At 42.5% G+C, this 22,314-nt stretch overlaps 1 protein-coding gene across 3 annotated transcripts in view; it reads left to right on the top strand.

The window, feature by feature from the left end:
• The window catches only part of ZNF423 (zinc finger protein 423), a 225,724-nt gene extending 203,697 nt beyond the window's left edge, over nucleotides 1-22,027 (top strand). For all 3 annotated transcript variants that reach the window (XM_014882611.2, XM_088171874.1, XM_088171875.1), the window contains 2 exons: nucleotides 498-613; nucleotides 21,393-22,027. In XM_014882611.2, coding sequence (XP_014738097.1) covers nucleotides 498-613; nucleotides 21,393-21,422 — 146 coding nt within the window. In that variant the 3' untranslated portion in view covers nucleotides 21,423-22,027. The remainder of the gene's footprint in view (nucleotides 1-497; nucleotides 614-21,392) is intronic.
• Nucleotides 22,028-22,314: the final 287 nt, after the last annotated feature.

Genomic DNA, 22,314 nt, shown 5'->3' with positions numbered 1-22,314 from the left:
TTATACTGAATGGACAACCTATGTAAAAGATCTAAAAATTGTGGCAAGCCTGCCTTTTCAGATTCACATTTCTGACAGAAATTCTATTCTGGGCCACATGTCTTCCAGACCAGCCATCAAGGCTTCTCCTGGCCCAGTTGTCCTGCATTAAAAATGCATCTGATGCACCTGCCGTGGGCCCAGAGCTCCCCATGGGAGCAGTGACGTCCTCTCTTTGGTCTGATGACTGAGTTCTTCCAGTTACCTGTGGACAGTGTTAGCTTTATGTGAAATATCAAAAATCCATACAGGATATAAAGTCTGTTAGAAGTAAGCTGACTGTCAGCCTGGAGACTCTAAATTGACTACTTGTAAGGAAATTCTTCTGAACCAAGTGTATCAGCACTTCTCTGGCAGATATCCTTGGACCTTTTACAATTGCAGAGACTCTGAAGTGCAGTTCGAGACGAGGTGTCTTATACGAAGCAATCTTAACTAACTGTACTGTGTTGTTTCAGTTTTTGTACAGGCAAACAAACTGCAGCAGCACATCTTTGCAGTGCACGGGCAAGAAGACAAAATTTATGACTGTTCCCAGTGCCCACAGAAGTTCTTCTTTCAAACAGAGCTTCAGGTATGTTTACAACAGGAGTAAAAACAAAGCTAAAGCTGTTGATTTCTCTGTGCAGCTGTCACCCTTGTGCAGCATTTAGAAAAGGTGCCTAACCTTGGTATGGTCTCTTCTGCCCTTAAACAGTCTCTCTGTCTCCTCCTGCCTCCTTGGGTGCCTGGAGGAGAAAAGGGTCTCTGAGCATGGCTGGAATAAATAAATAAATAAGACAAGACAGATATCTTGATTTATGAGTATTTCTCTTGACAGTAGTGTTGCTACATCCTTACATGTCTACGTCAAACACCTTGTAAATAATTTCTTTTTCTCCATTAATAATTTAGGGACTGATTAACATACAAAGACTAAGCAAATGGTAGCTGCCCCATCCCCTTCCCTACTGCTAAATCATAAGTAAAGGAAATTTCTCTGCTGAGGTATGAGAAAGCATGGGTGCAGCTCCACATGATGCTCAAGCAGAGGCTCCTCCCAGGCTGTGGCTCTGCACTCCAGGCCTTGCATTCCCCTTTCCCTGGCAGCACTGGGGGCTGCAGCCACAGCAGTTGTGGCCTCCACGGAGCCAATGCTTGGCTTACACCCATTCCCCAGGGGCAGAAATCCTTCTGGAGGGGCTGGACCCTAACCTGTGCACGCTGCTTCAGCCATGCTTGGAGCTCTGGCCCCAGAAGCCTCCTTGGGGCCGTGGCAGGGAGGCTGGAGGTTAAATCCCAGCAATACCCTTGGTGCTAAACCCACAGAGGCACTGAAGCTCCATGGTGTGTGTGCAAGGTACCTCTTGGGCAGTGGAGCACCACAGCCTGCCCTGCCAGAGAGCTCGTGGGGAGGTGCCCACCTGGCTGGCCTTCTCACACCTATCTCACCTGTGCAGCATGGCCACCAAAATCACCCCTCTCATCCCCTGGGAAAGGTGGTATTTCTATAGAATGGTACCATATGCCTCATTTAAATGTATTAGCTTTATAAACCATGATTTACTTAAACTTTGGAGGGTTTTTATTTATCTTGCTGAATTCCCAAGCTGCTGCCTCTTGTGTTTTGCTGTCATGCTGTGGAAGGATGGCTGATCTTTTCACTTTGTTGATTTTATTTTTTTTTCTCCCAGGGGATCCCGCCTTTCCCTTGTTCTAGCGACCTGATTTGCATAAGTGTACAAAAGTTTTAACTATACCTTGTTAATATTTTAATAAAGTCAGCAGATTTTGGGTTTGTGTGTTCTCACTATGAACGTTTTATGAAGGCAGCAGTGGCTTGCAAAGACAGCTTTGATTTTTCCTCCCATATCTCCCTTAAAGTGGTGTTTGGTCAAAATGCCAGCACAATTAAAATGGGAACACTGGCTTCCTAGGCCACTGCATTAACCTTTAGAATCAGATGATCAAATAAAGAGAACCTGGTTAAATTATAGTCTAAGCCGCCTGTTTTTTGCAATTACAGATTTTAATTACATAGTGTTTCAGTTCTGAAGTTTTGTGCATTGCACAATTGCTGCAAATGTCAGCTTTAATCATATAAATTAGGATTGGAATTTTTTCAGTTTTTATGCAGGATTTTTCTGCACTCAAAATTTTTCTGCTTATAATAATTCATAATAATTACATGAGTAGTTTTGAATGATGTTGGCTGAATGAAAATTCAATACTTAACTGCACAGTTTTAGTCTTTATTTCAGTAGTGACTCAGAAATGTGTGTTTACTTTATGCCAGGGAATTTACTAATGCAAATATTGGAGCCAAGGAGGACACAAAATGTGTGTATAAATCAGTTAGAAATGCTTAAGACTTTTGAACCAGTCTGCCTTGGCATGATTATCTCATTAGTTTCTGGTGTGTAAGCTGCCTGTTCTAAATTCCTCAACTGTTGGTTATATTCTTGTCGAGTAATGAAGATTTAGTATTATTTTAGTGAACCAGTTGTTCAACTGCTACTTAGGGTTAAATCTGCATAAACCTTTCAGTGTCTTTGTGCAATTATCTTATGTGGGCAAATCAGCCTCCATCAAGGGGTTCCGCTTGATGAATTTGACTGTTCAGTTCTGAACTTGCTTTCCTACTGGCATGAAATAACTGGTATCAAAATCTGAACCTACGTGCTGTTTTCCTTCTTTGTATTTTCAAGTGAAACCACTGAAAATACTTTTTAAAAAATACAGCATTCAACTATTTCAAGAAGAGATTCAGAGTGGGGTGCTTGTAGAAAAGCAGGAAAAACAAGGAAGGTGGGGAAAATGATAGGCAGCAAAGGGAAAAGGTAACTTTTAGAGATGTTGCAGACTGGGATGAGCTAGCCCTGCTGATTTTTGAACATATTTTTCAGACAGGGAAAACACCATGTGTGCCATGTGATGAGAAACTGTTAATGCTGCTGTAAATATACTTCTAGTGGCTGGTGCAGACACTGCTTTGGTAGCTTAATGCTCTGAAAGTGATCAAACCCTCTTGTGCTGCTGAACTAGTAGTTGTATTTTAATATAGGTTTTTGCTTTGAAGTTTCCACCATCTGATGGAGCTGTAAAACCAAGGCTTAGGAACACTCTGAGGAACTGAACTTGCTTTATAAACGGTGGGAATTTTGGTGGGAATTTTGGTGAGAATCTGGAGCAATGAGTCAGTGATGTTACTTTAATGATATTACCACAAGAAAAGAAAAGATAATACTACTTAACCGCTTACATTATCTCACTGGAAATAAGAAAAGAAAACATGGGAAGGTTAAGCATGAAACACAAAGGAAAGTATGTGTGATAACCCCACACACCCTTAGGGCACAAGAGGAAAGGCTGGCAGCTCTGTGTTTTTCACATCCTCACTTTGTACAATTGACAGCTATGAATATCATGAAATTCTCCTGGAAAAAAGAGTGAATTTATAGCTCATGCATAAAACACCAAGGCTATGGCATTTCATTCCCCCTACTGAAACATGCTCACTGAAACAAATGTAGATGTGGAGGCTTGGGGTTTCCTTGCATGTAGGGCAGGAGGAGCCCTTTCAGACAGATCCCCATCTCCAGGAGCTGTGCTGGGAGCTGCTGCTCCAGCTCCTCAGAGACAGCCAGAGCCATGGGCACTCGGACATGGCAGATGAGCTTGCTCTTTGACAAGTGAAATTTTCCTTTTTGCTATTTAAAACATAGCAGGAAACCCTGCCAGCCCCAAAGATGGGTTGGAAATGATGATGCATAATGGGTGCTGAGAGATATTTGTGGTGTGATTCACAGAAAGGAGAGATCCCTTCTCAGCTGTTTGCATTGAGAATTGTATTAAGTAGATTGTGACTGAGCAGTGGTTTCCAGAGAAAACTTGAGGAGGATTTTTGTGTGTGCTCTTTTGCCACACTGCTTTTCCAAGGAGCCATCACATAACCAGTGAAGTATTTGTATTTAAAGGATTAATTCCTGCTGTTTGCTTGTGTACTGTTAATCATACTGTTTCCTCCTAAATGATTACAATTGATGAAAACTAAGGCAAGGGATGTAATAAACAATGCGCAAATAATCCAGGTACCAAGGGAGCAGGGTACCTGCCAGGTCTTTCCTAGCACAGGTGTTCAGGTGTTTTATTGCCTGCTATGAATAAAGGGCTTTCTTTTCTGCTCAGATTTGGAGATATGTCAAACCACTAAATTAAGAGAGCTTCACTGGAGGAATGTGCTGTCATTTTAAATGCCCAGTTTTTTAAATGTACACATATCAAAAGGAGCTACTATGGCTCATTGGCTAACACTGTGGTCTGTCTCCCCTCTCATTTTATTTTATGTGAAAAGCTAGCAATTTTCATATATCCATAAACAGGAATGAGCTGCTGCACAGAAATTGCACTCATTATATTAATAATGATTTACCATGAATGTCCTCCAGGGGCTTGATTTGGTCCACATCAAAGTCCTTGGGATTCTTTCTGCTGATTACAGCACATCAAGCCCTAAGCAGGTTTTCTCTTTTTAAGTCTGCTTTTAATGTCAGCTTGATGTTAGATGTGCCTCCTGTAGAGGACTGTGACCTGCCCAGGTGAGGGGGCAGCACAGCGAGCTGCCCTATGGTCTGATGTGGCCCAGTGGGGGACACACAGGAGCTGCTCTGTACCTGTGCTGGCCTCCCTGGGAGGGGGGCAATGGGCAGCAACATCTCCAGGTGCTCATGCCAGTGGTCCTTGGGGCCACCTGGGTACAACAGTGTCCCCTGAAGCACAGAGGGGAACGAGAGCCTCTTGGCTGGGCTGTGAGCCACCTGCCACAGGTGAATCTGCAGAGCTGTGTCCAAGGGCTTGCTTCACCCCCAGTGGAGCACTGAAGAAAGACTTCAGCAATTTTTAGTCTGTACCAAGCCGTATTTCCATCTGCTATTTGAAAAATGGACTTTACTTACTTTCTGGAGGTATAAGAAAACTTACTTAAGTAGAAGTTAAATTTTTCTTCCAACCAGCCCTGTGTGCTTGCAACAGTGCAGTATCTCAGTGTTTCTGGGCTCCAGTGTCCATTCAGGCATTGAGAGAAAGGCAACTCCACAATATCTTGAGGAACTTGCAGAAACTTATTCTCCTTGAGAGAGTGTGTGGATGGCAGGACAAATGGGACATGAAATGTTGCTCTATCTCAAGGCAGTGCTTTCACCTGGTGTAACTTTTGCTGTATTTCAGGACTTAGTGTGGCTTAGATGGCAAACATCAAGAGCTTCTAACTGAAAACATACCATGAGCTCTTTCTAAATTTCATACAAAGTATACACAAAATCATGTGTAAAATTAACTTTCTGCAAGTAATATCCTTTCTTCTTTCATTTTAAAACATATTTTTTGTCTTTGCGTTTTGTTTTTTGACAGTCTTTTAAGAACCTATTAGCTATTTTTCCTTCTTTCATACTTTTATTTTTTAATTTTTAAAATGTTTAAAATGACATTTCTTCTTTAAAATCATGAAAATTACCTAGTCAGTTTTCCTAGCAGATTTGGCTAGTGTTTCTTAAAAAAATGTTGCTATGGTGCTTGGAGTATTGTTAAATTTTAATTATTAGTAGTTACAAAGCTAATAAATTACAAGACTACAAAAATCTATTCCAGCCATATTGCTGGGTTTCATTCAGACGCAGTCAGATAATTATAACTAACAATAATTAAAAATTAAAAGTGCTGTAGGCACATACCCATGATGTTGAGTCTGCCTGCCTGAACATTCTTTATGGACTGCAAAACCACAAGTTTTATCTGTGATCTGTTTTCACAGTAGGGAAGAGGTTTTACCTATGAGGTCTCTGGTTTACAATGTGTGTGTTTAAATTGAGAGGAGGAATATGTGGCTGTTTGAAAATGTAGGGTTAGGAACAGGCTCTGAAAAGGACCAAAGCTAAGAAACACCACTGTACACTGCGTGGGGCTGGTGCTGGTTCTGCTGCAGCTGCAGTTGGGGTTCCATGCAGGGGATGCCAGAGGTTTCCTGGGCCTGACATCCAGAGAAGTTGATGTAAGAACAAGGGCTGTTCATTCTCACACTCCTCTGTGTGGTTTGTCAGCCAGCACCTTCTTCCCTTGCACACAGGCTGGGGCTGTTGGAGCAGTAATGGAATCCAGACCCCGTGGCCACCTCTGCTGCAACAAAGGATGGTGCAGAAATCTTGAATTGCCCTGTGTGTGGCCTAGTGCCAGGGTGTAGCATTTTCATTTGGGAAGATGGTTCTGTTCAATAGATTGCTGCATCTTTATCCTGTCTGAGGTCTCTTCAGTGAAAGGCAGAAAGATCTCTCACCTGAGATGAAGATATGTCTGTCACTGGGGCAGCATGGTCTGTAACAAAAACCCCTCCTTCCTTTCTTAAACATTAGGGCTATTCTGTGGCTGGCCCTGGCTAGAAAAGTGCACACAACTTCACATTAACATGTGCAGAAAACCCAGCAGCCGTGCAGAGTGGAGGAAAAAAAGAAGGGAGCCAGGTGAAAGGCATCGTTTTAGTCATTAATGCACTTAAGCGCACCCAAGTGTCAACATGTGTGATCAAGTGTAAGGAGGCATGTCGTTCCAATGTGGCAGTGCTGGCACACAGACGGGGCTTCCTCCAGCAGAGATGGCACTTGGATCTGCTGCTCAGGCTGCCCAGCTAAACCCGTCGTTGCCTGTCATCTATGCCCTAGGGCAAGGGTCCAACCAACTTTTGTGCAGGCACCATGCCATCCCAACAGATGGGCAGGAGTGTAAGCCGCCAAGAGACAATGTATATGCATCAATTGTGTTTATTGAAAGCACAATTCCTGGCTGGAAATGTTCAAATGTCTATTTATTTTGAGATAAGATGCCTTTAGTTAATGGGTATGGAAATGTAGCTTAGCTTTGCATTAATTACTTTATTTATATACACCTTACAAAATATAATGCAGACATGAACGTGTAAGATGTGCTGATTATGGGGAGATCTGTTAAAGGTCTGTTGTAACAAAGAGTCCCCCCTAAAATTGACTCAATATGCCAAAGTGCTACTTGCCTCTAAGTACCAGAGACCAAATTTTGTAGGTGCTGCACAAATCTGTACAAACTGTACAAATCTCTGGCTCAATACACAGTGATATGCAAGGAGCCAGTCTTGTACACTGGCAGGTTTTCCTTTGCACACAGATGTATAAGCTCACCTTTCCTCTTACTGGTGGAAAACATTTTTAGTTTTTGAGGTAATGAAGGTGATACATTAGTCCAGGCCAAAGCTAGACTAGCTCATGCATCTCACTGAAGAGGTTTGTTTTCCATGTGACAAATATAATATGTTTTCATATATGACAGCCTTGCTGTCCACCAGAAAGGGTAAATTATGGAAGCATCCAGAGAGGAGTCTGTATGCACACATTAAAGGGTGTTCTCTTCCCCTACTTGTTAGCTTTTTTCAATTAAGACTTGTTAGTGTTCTTGAAAGATGCGCTTTGAAGACCCTTCTGAATATACAATTTGATATTCATAAGGATCCAGGCATACTATATGTAAATAAATAAAGCAGGAATGTTGTACTTCCAGATACATTAATGCATTCCTGTCCTCTTAGAAGAAGAGCACACGGGCTGTATTAAACATCCATCCTGACCAAAAGGAGGAAGCACAGGAGAAGAAATGAGAAATGGATTTTCTTTCAGAAAGACCAGATTGCACTCTCTGGTCTGGCAATAACAATTACTAATGACATTTAGAGAGAAATTAAGGATGAGAAATGCAAGTTGGCATTTCAGCAGTGCCAATCAGTAACATTGCATCAGAGCTCACAGGAGAGATGAGAAAAAGTTTAGGGATGGAAAATTAATTTTGTTATGTCAACAATTAACAAATACCTTTTCTTCATTCTTTACCACACTATCACAAATTACTACTGTGATAGTATTTAACAGCTCCTCAGGTGAATGAAAATTTCAACATTTTGAAATCCTTATTTCTGGAGTGAAAAGCACATGTTTTTGTTTTGCTGTGTTTTGTTGAACAATGAATGATACAAAGAGGTTCAGACTGACCAGGGAGGGAGAGCATGAGCTCTTGGATGTGTGTAGCAAGAAAATTCTGTGGATTCTCTCTGCAGATCTCTGTGGTTCTTATAACCATGAATTAATTAAATTTACCAGCACATTTTCTGAGGTTGTTTTTTCCTGTTTTGCAAATTCGGAAAGGCGAGGTTGAATAATATACCCCCTTCCAAGCAGGACAATTTTTGAGGAGCCAGACGTAAAGCCCTGGAAACCTCAGACCTTTTATTCCAAAGTCCTTCACGTGTTCACAAGGTGACATCCCTGTCCCCACAGGAGGATGGTAGGGAGCCCCATTTCCTGCTGCTCTGTTCCCTGCTGTTCTGCTCAGGCACAGGGGCCATAAGCTGTGGGGCTGTGAGCGTGGCCATGGCACAGCTGGCTGTGCAGGAGCAGCGTCCTCAGGGACAGCACAACCGGCTGCCCCTGCTTGGCCCTGCCGGGCTGGGTAGCACATGCCTTTGTGAGCAGGGCAGAGTCCTTAAAATAGAAACGGAATGCTTGTGTAACATGTAGTCAAATAATTTTTTTTTCTTTTGTTTTCTCTCTGAAATGTCTTGTCAGAGATTTTCTTTGCTGGTGGGAAGAGATCTCTGATCCAGCCCCTTTGATTTTCTGCTGCTGTAGTAGCTGCCGTGGAGCATAGTTTGGGGTCTGAGCACAGACTAGCTCCATTGCCTCCTGTAAGTGTCGCTAGCATCCAGAGGAACTGACTGTTTTTCAAAGGAAGAGGGATGCTGCACTGGAAAGAGCAGAGTATAAGCATTATTTAAAGAGAATAGTGGAGCTTGATTAGCCTCAGTTTTAAAGAGCTCATTGAGAGTGCTGTACAGCATCCTTTTAAAAGTTCAGTCTCTTCCTTTGCTTGCAAAGACCAAAATGGGGATGCTTGTCCAGACATAACAGTATATGCCTGAGTGTTTTCACAAGAAATGTCTAGATCATTAAATATAATAGGTCTCAGCTGCAGTTTTGATCACTGAAGCATACACACAATTCATCACAGCAAATTAGGTACGTCTTTGTAACTTATCTTTCTGCAATTTGCTGGCACTTCTAGAGAGCTGAAACTTATATTGGATGTGCTGCAGAAGCCATTTCAGATAAAATATTCTGTGTTTATTGTTGGAGAACAAGGATTCCCTAATAACAAAAACATGGAGCAGTGTATGTTTCTGCTCGTGCATCTTGCAGAACCAGCAGTAGTACCAGTAGAGATCCCCAGCCACATTCATTATTTATATATTTCAGTGAATTTCTTGTCTGCAGTAAAAGAGATATAAGCTTCAACATCAGTCTGTGCCAAATTCTATGCTACAGCCCATTCAGAAACCTGAGGCAGCCGTGGTTCTCAATCATTACACAGTCCATTTATCTGATTGGAGTTTTGTCCTCTCTGCCTTGCTGAAATGTTGTGTGTTCTTTAAAAGCAGAGTTTGACCTTTGGAAAGAAAAGGCATTTGCTATTTTAATTTTAGGAGGTTTTTTTAGAGAGAACCTGAACCTACTTAAATGGAAATTGGCATTGAAAAGCAGCAGAGTTATTGAAAAGCATTTACTTTATTACTAGAAGAGAACAGACGCTAGTGGACTCAAAAATTACATTTTAGTGGACTCATCAGTTTCAGTCACTAGTTAGTCTGTGAACAGATGGATATATTTGTAACAGTTATCATGAATTTATACCTTGTAATTTTACATTTGCCCTAAGAGCACTGCTATCTTAGTTGCTGCCTTGAAGGGTTTGGAGATGCATTTTATTTTTCTGAAAAAAGATGTTTGTTTCTAATTGCAGAGATTTCTTACATCACAGAAAGTACCTCAGCTTTCAGAAATGTGAATGATATATAGCTTCTATGTAAGGAAAATGTTGTAAAAGAATCCCCAGTACAGCTGCTGCAGAAAAAATAAACATCTCAGCCTAAACCTAGATAAACCCCTGTGGACTGAGAAAATAATTTTCAATAACCAGATATTTTTAACTCTGTGTATGAAGGTAGTAATCACAGTCACCTGTATTTGTATCTACGATCTGCCACAGTCTAATTGCTTGTCTCTTTCCACCCTCTCCCCCCTAAATTTTAAGGCTACTGGTTAACTGAGCAATGCATTAAGCACTCCATCTCCAAAACAGAAAGAAATACTGCTCTAGCCTCTACCATGTGGCATCTTTAGGTTTCAGGGATTTCGTTTAAATCTGAAATTTATGTCCAGGAGAAATAAATTATTAGATTGTAAAAGCAGCTGGGGAGGGAGTAAATATAGTCTCTTTTGTCCTCTATATCATTTCCCCAGGAAGATAATAAATGTGTGGCAAGCGTCTTGTGTTTCCTCGGTCATACAAATGTTGTGTGTGTGCTGTATTTCAGATGTGAAGCCTAGACTCCAGACAGGAAATCCTGGAGTGATACTGTACTGCTCTTGCCTACTGCTGTGGTGCTGGTGGAGGCCCCATCACTTTTACTAGAAGGAATTTGAAAAATAATTTCGTGAAGAAATTTAAAAGGCCTTGTGTGTACCCCTGATTTCTCGAGTAAGAGATTTAGGGTGTAATCCTAAGGTTTATCTTGTCGGCCAGTGAAAGGCAGCAGGAGCAGCAGCCCTGGCTGCTGGAGAGAGCTGAGTCCTGCCCTGTGACCCCATCCCAAGGGCCAGTTTTCCCAAGGGGATTTTAAAGACCATGAGAGAGACTCCTGTTAATTCCTCCCTGCCTTACCTGTTCTCATTCTTCTGTGAGGTCAGATACGTGGAGAAAACATCATGAGTGGCCAGGAAAAGAAAAAAGGTCTGAGAACAGCAAAAGGATAAGGAATTGTTAGAAAGTCAGTGGTCTACTTGCTTTTTTGCACTTGGCTGTGTGTGTGTGGCTGTCACTGCCTGCACCTCCATGCTCTTGTCAGGAAGGTTGTCAGTATTCTCAGTTCAGCCCATCTCAGGGATCTGAAAACAAGCCTGGGACAGCCTTGCTGTTTGCTCCTTCTGTTGTTCCTTCCAGTGAAGTATATTCAATCATATGTACTGTTGTTTGCCTAATTATATCCTGCTTTAAGATCATGTTTTGAGAGTCATTTTATACCTCCCATTGACCAGAGGAGAAAGGAAAAACAATTCAGAATGCAGCCTTTCTTTCATGTTGTGCCTGTTCTGCTTATGTAAAATGAGAAGAGGATGGGAGTGTTTGGTGCAGGGCTGGGTGCACATGTGCAATGACCTGACCTGGGCTGTAACCACCAGTAGATGGATTGTTAATGTTCCCTTCATGTTTCATGTTAATGGAATAACTTATGAGATACTAAACCATCTATCCTCAGCGAGGTGATGGGGCTTTGTTGGAAAAATCTAGATGATAGACTGAGATGGTATGTGCTGATGGGATCAGTGTAGAGACAGCTCGTGGCTCTGTGCAAGGTCAGCTTGGGTTCAGCGAGGCTCTGTCACCCCAACTCTGCATGAGCCCAACCAGATTTGGCTGCAGCAGTCCTGAGCTTATCACTCAGCTGTGCTTGAGCTGATGCACTGCAGAGTGTGTTGTGTGTCTTCTGTGCCACATCCTGGGCAGGCAGTATGGACACCCAGAGGTCACCTCTGTACAGAACCTGTCCCCAGAACCCCATTGCCTCAGCTTTGCACCGAACAGGAATGGCCATAGCAGTGCTTACACCATGCCAGCCCTCGGGGAGAGCTCCTGCCTGACCACCCAGCCTCCTCATTTGTTTCTGCTGCGCAGTTAAACCTGCATAAATTGCCATGGGCATTGAGGTTTGGCTGTGTATGGCATATCTGTCATCAGTATGTTACATTATTGTGTCTCCAAAAGGAGCAGTGAGGTTGTTTGGAACATATTTACTTCTGAAAAATGTGTCCTCCTTCGGGGCTGGCACATGCTTTTAGTCTTTGCACAAAATCAGGATTGTTTAAGACATGGTATCTTGCTGTTTAAAAGGCAGATTCTCCTGAGACCAGTGACACTATTGTAATGGAGTTGCAATGGTTGGAAAATCCCATTTAACCCAGTTGTTTCATACACATACCACAGCAATGTTGCCTTGCTGTTTTGTCCTATGATATCTTGGAGGAAATGGCTCATGTTGTTGATATTTTGGCCCCTCTTTTACTTACAAGAACAAATTTGGCATGTCTCTTTCACACTCCTAGCTCCTCCAGGGTTAATTCCTTTTGGCAGTGGGCAGTGGGCTGAGCACAATCCTGTCTGCAGATTTCTGCTCTGCTGGTGGCATCTACACTAATGGGGCAGCATGTAAAGCACGTCTGTAACTCTGGCCTTGCTATTTTATAGCAGAGCTACTTGCACTGGAGGATTTTTATTCCCCTTTTGAAATTAGAAACCAGCAATAACAACCATTATGTCCAAGGCAACAGGTCACTGACCAGCCGTTTTGTCAGCCCGAGCAGTGTGTGGGTGCCACGTGACAGGAATATTTATCTGCCTCTAAGAAAAGTGTATCCATAACAAAAGGCAATACAATTTGTCAGATCGGTATTCTGTTAGAGAGAATTTCACTTTAGTTGCTGCTTCTTAAAGGAATTCCTGGTCAAAGGGCTGTGCTCCTGCTGCAGGCAGGTGCTGCTTGTGTCCAGTCTGGCTGTCCACACTCGCTTATTTGTCCCAAGGAACTTGGTTCAGCTGCAGCCCCCATCATTCAGTGGAGGATGTTGCCTAAGTTATGAATGTGAGACTTGCCCCTGATCATGTTTGCATTAAAATTCACAGTTAAGACAGAAGCTGTTTTATACCTGTCCTTAATACCAAGAATACCTAGCTGGTGTGGGGAAAAAAGTACAAAGAAGGTATCAGATGGTTTTTCAGTGATCCTTGCCATACCAGAGAACAGCAGAGCAAGTTTTAGGTTCAACTCTCAATTTCCTGGCTGTTGTTTATATTCCCATGGAAACAGTCATTCAGTGAAGCTTTGCCCTATGCATTTTAACTTCTAAAGGTGCTATGTAAAGTGTTTCTCATTTGCTCTAAGTATTTTTTGAAAAGACACTGTCCTGGTCCTATAATAAAGACCCAATCAGGAAATCATTTGGTGTTTAGAGGAGTCACAAAGTGTTCTATAATGATGACTCCAGCTCTCACAGAAATGAACAATTAACGCTTATGCACTATGATTTACCTTAGATCAAGGAGGGATTAATGAGATAAGATTTGGATTGGTTTCTAAGAAATCAACAATTCATGCTTTTGAGAGGAAAACCTAAGAAAGATTCCTGGAAAATGGTTTACCTCTTGAAAATTATTTTGAAACATTGCTTCCCTGAGTAAGACCTCTAAGTAGATTGGAAGCAGGTCAGCACTGGGGTGTGCATCGGGGTCTTTGGTGCAGCACAGGCAAAGGAGTGTCCCTGTGGGCAGGAGATGCTTTCTCTGATTACTGTGGCTTAGGTTTGAAAACAGACTGGAAGTGGCTGTTTGCATTTTGAGGACAGCTTTGGAGGGTCACTTCAAAGCTGGGCACAGGGCACAGGACATTTGTGCAGGCCAGGTTTGTGACACGTCATGGAGGCACAGGGATGGCCGTGACCCCGAGTGTCCACGGGACCAGAAAAACATGGACTGACCAAGCCAGGTTAAACCAGCACCATTGTTGGCAGAGCACTATGATCCTGCAAACCATTTTCTGCTCTTGGGATCAGAAATGGCTCTGGAATCCAGTCAGGGAGTAACAGCGGGGCTGAGGAAGGAGCGAAGGTATTCTAAAAATATTATGCTTTCATGCACTTCTGACAACAGTAATTAAATTTGTCCCTCTCGCTTTATATTTAGGAAGTGTAAGGTTCTTCCCTTGGCTTATTTTTGATCTTGTGCATGGCATACTAGAGACTATAAGTTACAAGGATGCTGATAAATTTGCATTTCTGAGTGAAATTCTCAGGAGCGTGCAGTCCCTCAGGACAGGTATTATTAGCTCCCTGGTTTCATTGGGTGCCTCAGTGAATCACGGTGTGTTTACAGCTAGTTTCTCTAACAGAAGACTGGTTATCTCTTAATAATACATTCCTCGGTGCTTTTTATTTCCAAAGTGCTGTGGTAAGGAGATTTTCCCAAAGGCTTCAGTTTGCTTTTGTGCTTCAGCATTTTACCCAGTGTTTTTGGAAGAAGTGTATAGACTTTTCACTGAGGCATTCAACAGAATACAAGAGGCTATGACAGGCTTAGGCTGTGCTTGGAGTTCACTTGTAATAGGCTCAACTTGGTTTATTCTGAGTTTTAGAGAAGAATAGAGATGGCAGATCTAGAAGACTGATGATACAGAATTATTAGAGAACTCAGGATAAAGCATGTTAGGTGAGTTTTCAAAGTCTGATTAGGACTAAACAACCTGATTAGAAGAGAAATCAAATGAATAAATCATCCAATAATTCTTAGCTGGAGAAGAAGCTGGTGCTGGGAAGAATAACTCTAAGGAAGGTATTTGTATAGAAAGGTAATTTTTCAAACCAGAATAACACAGAAACGCCTGTCAAAGTTCAAGGATTGATTCAGAGGGCAGGAGCAGTGCAGCGCGGAGCTGCGGCCCCGCACAGAACAAAGGCCGGCCGGGGCTGGGCGGGCTCTGCCGGGCTCTGCACACCCGCACCCGGAGCTGCGGCCGCGGAAAAGGAGTTATTGAGAAAAAGCAGCCAGCATTTAGGCAGTCACGTGTGGAACAGCTTTCCCCCTCGTAAATGTGACGAATTCTGAACCGTGCCTTGGACGCCAGGTGAAGTGCCAGGTGACCGGAGGAGCCGGGCAGGTGTCTGGGGCTGGCCGAGGGGGACCCCGGCTGAGCAGCACGAAGGGAGGCTGCTCATCCTCCCCAGCACTGAAACCCCGGGGGCAGCTCCGGCCTGGCACAGATGAGTGTTTGTGTGTCCCAGTACCTGCGAAAGGTGCATTTACCCCTGGAGTAATCACGTGCAAGCATCAGAGTAACTCAGAAGCAGCTATTTCCATTGGAAACGGGCAACTTCGCTTTTCAGCAGACACCAATCCTCCAGGCATATTTTCTTAGACACTCAAAATGATTTTTTTTTTCCTGGTTCAATAACTTGTAAAGGACAGCTTTCTACCTGCATTTGTTGAAGTGCCATCTCAAAGTGTGCTGACACAGGGACTGACTGACGCATGGCAAGTTATCAGATGCTCAGAGATGAAGGAAGCTGTAACAGGCAGCCGCTGCCTTTCACAAAGGATGTGCCACCTTTCGTTTGCCTCTGCCTCCATTTCAAGGGACTCTTCAAATAAAGAAGGGACATGTGAACCTGTCTTGCCTGACAATTTTTTTTTTTATTGCATACCATGATAACTTGGAGTTCACTTGTTACAAGCATTTTATGTAGTGGGTGAAATACCAAGGGAAAGGAAAGAAGTAATACTGTGCTGCCTGAAAAACTATGATCTAAACATATAAATGTCACTGTGTAAGTTACCTGAAACAACTGGAAGGGCAATTAACACCTGGTTTTATGGGAAACATTGGTTACCACTATCAGTTTTAATGAAGTGTATTAACTAAATTGTGTTCTGAGTATTCATTCAGCCCTGTTTATGGCACACTCTTGAGTACATTTACTGTTTGTCAGAAGTGCAAACTAGTGAACATATGAGGCTTTAAGACAGGCCATCTGTTAGTCTTAGACCCTTGGATAATTGTCAAACAGTTCTAAAAATAAGCACATAGAAACTGCAAGGGGGTGCAAAGGTGATTTTTCTTTAGAGTCTGATAGCAAAGGGAAAGTGGCAACCAGAAATTAAAATTAAGAATAAATAGTTTTATCCTATAAAGCAAGCTTGCTCTCCTTTCTGTCTTTTGCAGTTTCTCTTTCCTTTCCCACTCTCCTCCTTCAGTGTGCCTTTTTTTTTTTTTTAATTTATCTTTTTTCCACTTGCTCTTCTGGGTCATGGCATCCCTTGAATGCCTCTCCAGTTTAGGATTAGAGCAGCACCAATTTAAGGCTCACAGCTTTCTGTAGAGAGCATAATCTCCAATGGCTAAAGCAAGGGTCGTCTTGTGTCCTCTGCCTAAAGTAATCCCTTTATAAAGTCAAGGCATAAGGATTTTTATCTTTTTAGATTGCTGTTAAAGGAAAGTAGTACCTGTGCACATACATGTGTGTGCTTATCGATATGTAATGAGCAATAACAGCTGAGAGATTTATTTTTGGACGAGTTTGAATTCAAAATATGTAAAACAGTGAAAAAAGATTGCTGCAGATGGTATTTCGTAAATATTTAGACATTCCAGCTTCTGTTTGTACCAATTTGGAGGTTTTGTTTTGTCTTTTTTTATATATATGTTCAAATGTGAGACAAACCTTTGCTTCAAGTTAATGCTTGAATCTGAGGTTTAGTTTTTGTCTGGCAAGCTGTGCATGTTGGCAGTCAGTGGAAGCATCAGTTCTCTTGTTTCCCAGCCCTGCTCTGTAAAGGGAGAAGGAGAGAGAATGGGGAGAAGGGGACACAGTCCCAGTGGTCTCCAGCCATGACCTCAATCTCTGGGCTTCGAATCAGACAGTGCCTGAAGGAGTGGTAGAAATCTGAACAGAGGTGGGCAGAGGCAGAGAGAAACTACCTGAGTCTGGAAGACCCCCCACACCCTGAGAAAAAAAATATTGGGATTAATAGGTCACCCAATGGCACAATACCAGTTAATTTTAATTTTGGCTGATTGTCACATGAATCTATGATCTCCATAATTATTATTGAAATTATTTGAGGAATGGTTTCTGTTCATTTCAATGGCATTTGGAAGAGGAGAAAGAGGCTTTGTAGCCTTTCATCAGAGTCCCAGTCTCTGTGTAACACTGCAGAAAGCTTATGAATTTCACCTGAGGGTGACGGGCATCACCAGCCTTGTTAGGCCATTTCTTAACCTTTGTATAACATATGGTCTTTTAGGGGTATGTGCTCATGCACATAGAAAGTGTATTTGGAAATGGCTGATAGAAAATGTCTAAATCCATAACAGATGCACAATGGCACTATAGACTGGATGTGTTATGGCCTCAAACCATTATCACACCCCTCACAGTTGCATTTTATTTTTTTCACCTGCTCCTGTGTAGTACACCTGTGACTTGTTGGCAGAGAGTGTCGTTGCAGTGTGGGAGACTCCCAGCTTGACTGCCTGGCTTGGAGCTTTGCTCCATCATGTACTGCTTTTTGTGTGTGTGTGTGTTTTTTCTCTCGATCTTTATATAGCTTGTAAGAGTTCTTTCAACTGTTGTAAGTGATCATCTTTCAAGCCTGATGCTTTCCTTCTTGACACAGAGCTCTGAAAATGGAGATTGTCATGCCAGTGTTTTCATAATCATACATGTGAAAAAACAGAGAAATATTCATTGTGGATGTCCTGCACAAATGGCTTGATCTGCATCCAGAGGGCAGGCAGGGGGTGTCTCCAGGGAAGATCTGGAGAGCAATCAGTATCTACATGGACAATAATCAACCATTCTTTGAAATCTTTTTATTTCCTGCAAAACCCATCGCCTAGTTCCTTGATCACAGACACTTCCATTAATAGTTCATTTGAGGATTGTAGAAAATTCCACTTAAACACTGCAACAGCCCCAAGACTTGGGGTAGTTGCATTTTTCCCACTCACGTAGCTAATGGAATTGCTATCCATTTTGCATGATTATTAAGAAAAGAAGAGATTTTCCAACCTTATCCTATAAATAAGCTGTGACTTACTTGATCTTGACAGGTGACTTAGTGCTGCTGTAGAGTTTTCCAGCTGCAATAATGTCTCAGAATGATGTATTCAGTGGGGTATCAGCTGTGAGCCGTGCCTAAACCAGGGGGTCTAACAGGAGCTGGGAAGAACCATTTTTCCTGTTCAGCTTCCAAATGATGTCGTGCCTCCTGCTGGCCCCAGACGGGCACATGTATGGATGGCCTTGGAGCTGGTAGGCATGAGCACACACACAGGAGTGTTCCTGGAGGGCCTGCATTTTTGTGGCTGCTCTATTTTCCTCTGGAAACCACCATTCGGGGTTTTCTTTCTTTTTTTTCTTTTTTTTTTTTTTTTTTTTTTTTTTTTTTTTTTTTTTTTAACTATAATTTCTGGAGTTGAAAAATCACACTCAAGCCGTTTTCAGCCAGCCACCCTCCTGCTGGAAAGGTGGGTGAAGTTTCCTTAGGCTGCTTAGGTAGCAGCACTCCTGTAGTATCACATGTTTCAAAACGCTTCCTTCCAGTGTTTATGATTTCCTTCTGCTGCCTGGAACAGTCCCGTGGCTCTGTTGGGGTCAAAACTGTCCCTACTAAGGCACAGGGCATTTTTAATATTTGATTTTCAATTGCTCCAAAAGTCTGTTCAGCCAGGAGAATTTTCTGTGTCTGGGCACACAATAAAGTGCCTAATAAAGGTATTTGAAAAACCATGGGTCAAATACAGAAAACACATGTGTGAGAGAAAAGACATAAGCCCTGAATGGCTCAGATGCTTTCTGACATCTGCAGAGCACAATTCCAATGAGCAGCAGATGCAAGGGGCACAGGGAGTAGAGGCAAGAAAATAAGAAATGACAATTGCCAGTAATAGGAGACAAGTTGCCAGACTATTCTTTGGAAGGCATGTTTTGAAATACCTTTTAGTAAGTGAGAAACCTATATAGGTGGCAGAGGATATAGAGAGGTTCTCATGGGACTTTCAAACACACACAGTGGTGGTTATGCAGCCTTCACCCGGTGTTCACAGGCACTTGGGTGTGCAGGACTTGGTATTTGTGCCCATGGCCTGAGCAGGATCTGCTCAGAAAGGCAGGGGAAGGATGCAGAGCACACAGGCTCTCATGTCCATAGGCATTACAGACCTGTTTGTGAGGCCCTGTGAAAAACTACCTATTAACTGCATTGCTTTACCTATTAACTGCATGGTCCAGGCACTAGCCAGCTATTGATTGTCAGTAATGCATGCACAGGGAATAAGTGGTACATTCCCAAGATACTAAGACAAAATCAAGATTTGCATATGAAAAATGTAATTTTTTAACTCCTAGCCCTATGACACAGCTGGTTTCTCAGCTCCTGCCTGACCCAGCTCTAAATGGCTGCAGTATTTGAGTACAATCTGTTTGTTCCTTTGACAAATTCTGATCCCAAACCCAGTGTATTCCTTGTATTGGGAATGTTCAGAACATGTTATTAGCTGATGTTGGAGGAGGGAGGGCTCACAATAAAAGCTTCATTATCAGATTTAGAACCACATACCATTCCTTTATTGACCTGCCTGGTGTAATCAATGCAGCAGCCACACAAGTTTGAAATCATGTTCCCTGACTGTAGGCTGTGCGTCATGCATCCAGTGCTGATTGTGCATTATCTTTTAAATGACACTGCCTAACTAAGTATGGATTTGTCTACCACGAATAGCCCTTCTTTCAATTTGAAGATGATAAACCTTTTGGGTTTTTTATTGATATTCAGGATGACCTAAAAATAGAACTGTAATGAAGTGCACAAGGAATGGTCATTGTTAAAATGCTGAGGAGTGTGTGAGCACAGAGGAGCCTGTGTATTCTTTCACATTTTCATGCTTCCCCAGCTAGGTTTAGTGGGCAAGCTTCTTGTCAGCGCTGCTATTGTGTGTGCAGGGCTCCATCCATCCTCCTCCATAAAGTCATTGTTAGACTTGAGAATAACATCCAGCACTGCAAAGGTCATTCCTTCTTAAGGCCAGGAAAATTTCCATGTATATCAAAGGCAAAAGCCATTGAATTTTGTGTTTGGTGATGTTAAATTGTCTAAAAGCAAAGCAGTTCCAGCAGTCAATTCAGGAATTTCTGATTTGTGGTAATGCATATTCAGTGTCACAGGCGGGGGTGTGCTGAGAGGGCCGGTGCTATGCTGCAGCCGTGGCTTTATGATTTTCCCAGCTGGTATTTGGTTGACGAGGGCTCCATCCGTGGCGCTGCCCCGGGGCCGCAGCGGGCCCGGCTCCCCGCGCAGCGCAGCCCCGGCCGGCGGCGCTCGGGGAACGCAGCAGCGCTGCTGACACCTGGTGGCGGCGCCTGGGAGTGCAGGGCCACCGGCGTCTGCTCGGCTGCTAACGGGGTCACCGCCGCAGCCCGCCGCCCTGCAGCTCTCCCCAGGGCCGTGCCGCAGGGACATGTCATCTCTGCATAAAGCTCTTCTATCCTGATCACCATGTAGCTGTGGATAGTGTAGAAGGACCAGATGATTTATGAAAAGTTAAAATATCTTACTTTATTTTAAAGCTTCGTCACTGTAAATAAATAATTAGATTCAAAATTCATTTTGTGTTTAAAAACTTATTCTTCAAGCTGGCGGACTTGCCCGGCTCTGTTATTAAGCAGATGGAGGCTAGGGAGATTGCCTAGGCTTGAAATAGCACAAATGAATTTTTATATTTGGGGATGCTGAGGACTCAGCTCAAGAAAACCTCACCATGAAGCACTTCTCTAGTTGCTCAAATAATTAGATAATCATACAAATAAAGCTAAGCTTATGTGTAGGACTGGAGTTTCAGTCAGAACACAAAATGTAGGTGAATTGGTACTGCTCTAAAAATACGCTTCTGAGGTTGGCTCCACGATTCATTGGCTCCTACACAAAATGGCAAGACAGGTCAGCATCCTCTGATGTGAGATACTGTGATGACATTGAGGCTATTAAAAATCTACCAAAAGGGGAAAAAGGGAACAAAAGAGACTCTAAACTGCTGAAAGAAATGTGTAGAGAAAAGTATATTCTTTAAAGAGATTTAACTTCTGGGTTACATGTCCAGCCTTTTTTCTGCTGGGAATATTACCCTGGTGCCTGAGCTGGCGGTTCAGCTGTTATTGCTGAAGTATTTCTTGGACTGAGAAGTGTGTGTCACAATCTGGTGTCTCTTGCTGCCAGTACTTGCACCCGGAATGAGTGAGAATAAAAGAGTAAAATATGGCAAGGGTTCCCTCACGACTCAGATTTTTATTTTTTTAATTGTTACAGTGAAGGGAATCCCTAAAGGCAGGTTTTTTTGCCCATGAAGTTACCATTTTCTTTATATGTATTGAATAGAGAAAAAAAAAAGGAAACCTTCATGACTATACTTGGCTTGTAGCATTTTTTTTTCTAAGTTCATGCCAGCATTAACAGATCTGTCAGAACAAAGCAAATATGTCATATTGGCAGCTGTTACTTATGAGTACTTTTTCTTTATTGCATTTTGTTTTGTAATAATTGAGAAGCTTTTATGTGGAGCTCTGCATAAACGGTACTGAGTGGGAGGGTATGGGCATGCTTTCTATTATTCTGCCCCTCATGCATGTCTCCTTTTTTCGTCTTTCCAGAACCACACATTGAGCCAGCACGCACAGTGAGCCACTGGCACTACAGGACACCTCTCTGCAGAAGACTTGACGGTGGCACAGTGGGGAGGACCATTTGAACATTACATCCAATCAAAGTGTCATTTGCAACCCAGATGTAAAACTCTAATGATTTGGCCATGAGGCGCTGCTATTATAAGCAGCTGGAAATGAATATTAATGGAAGAGATTAAAAGTATTCCATGCTCAGTATTTTTTATTGTCCTGCTTCAGCTAGTGTACTTTAGAGCTTCTGCTTCTGACTGAATTTATAGTGTTAGATAAATCTGCTTTGATGCTGTTGCCCTTTGTTGCTTCTTGTATTATATTGATAGTTAAAGATTAGGTGTGATTTTTTTCTTTTTTGTTAACTGCTTTTTAATTGCAATTTTAGGTAACTGTGCATTGTGATGTGATTGCTTGGCTATTGTCTGAATATTTCTTTTTAATTTTTTAATTAAAGACTAATGCTTTGATTGGATTTGCCAGTTCACCGGACAGTGATTAAAACTATGTAATGAATATAATCGGTTTCAGTGCAACTGGATGGTCTGCTTTATAAATGTGACTTAATCTGATTGCAATAACTAGTACAGTTCAATAAAGGGAATACATGAGCTTAGTGTCAGAGCTTGTCTGTCTGTCAGTGCCCCCTGCATTGCTGCTGCTGCTGGGGTGGCTGAATCTCAGTGATCACTCACCTGATGGCACAGAGCACTCTGCAGCCCAGGAGGAGGGAAAGCAAAAGCCGTGGTTCTGTGTCTGGCATTGTGTTTGCTTCTGGATGTACCTCCCTGGCTTCAAGGTAGGTTGAGGTGAGGTAAGAACATGTACTATGAAAAGGTATTGCTAGCTTATAATACTTGTTAATATTTTAATTTCTTCAGCAAGAATGGAGGGATCA

Source organism: Sturnus vulgaris, chromosome 12 (assembly GCF_052056855.1).
Source record: "Sturnus vulgaris isolate bStuVul1 chromosome 12, bStuVul1.hap1, whole genome shotgun sequence".
NCBI classification, from domain to species: domain Eukaryota; kingdom Metazoa; phylum Chordata; class Aves; order Passeriformes; family Sturnidae; genus Sturnus; species Sturnus vulgaris.
The sequence above is the reverse complement of the archived record's forward strand: the minus strand, read 5'-3'. Positions and strand labels throughout refer to the sequence as shown.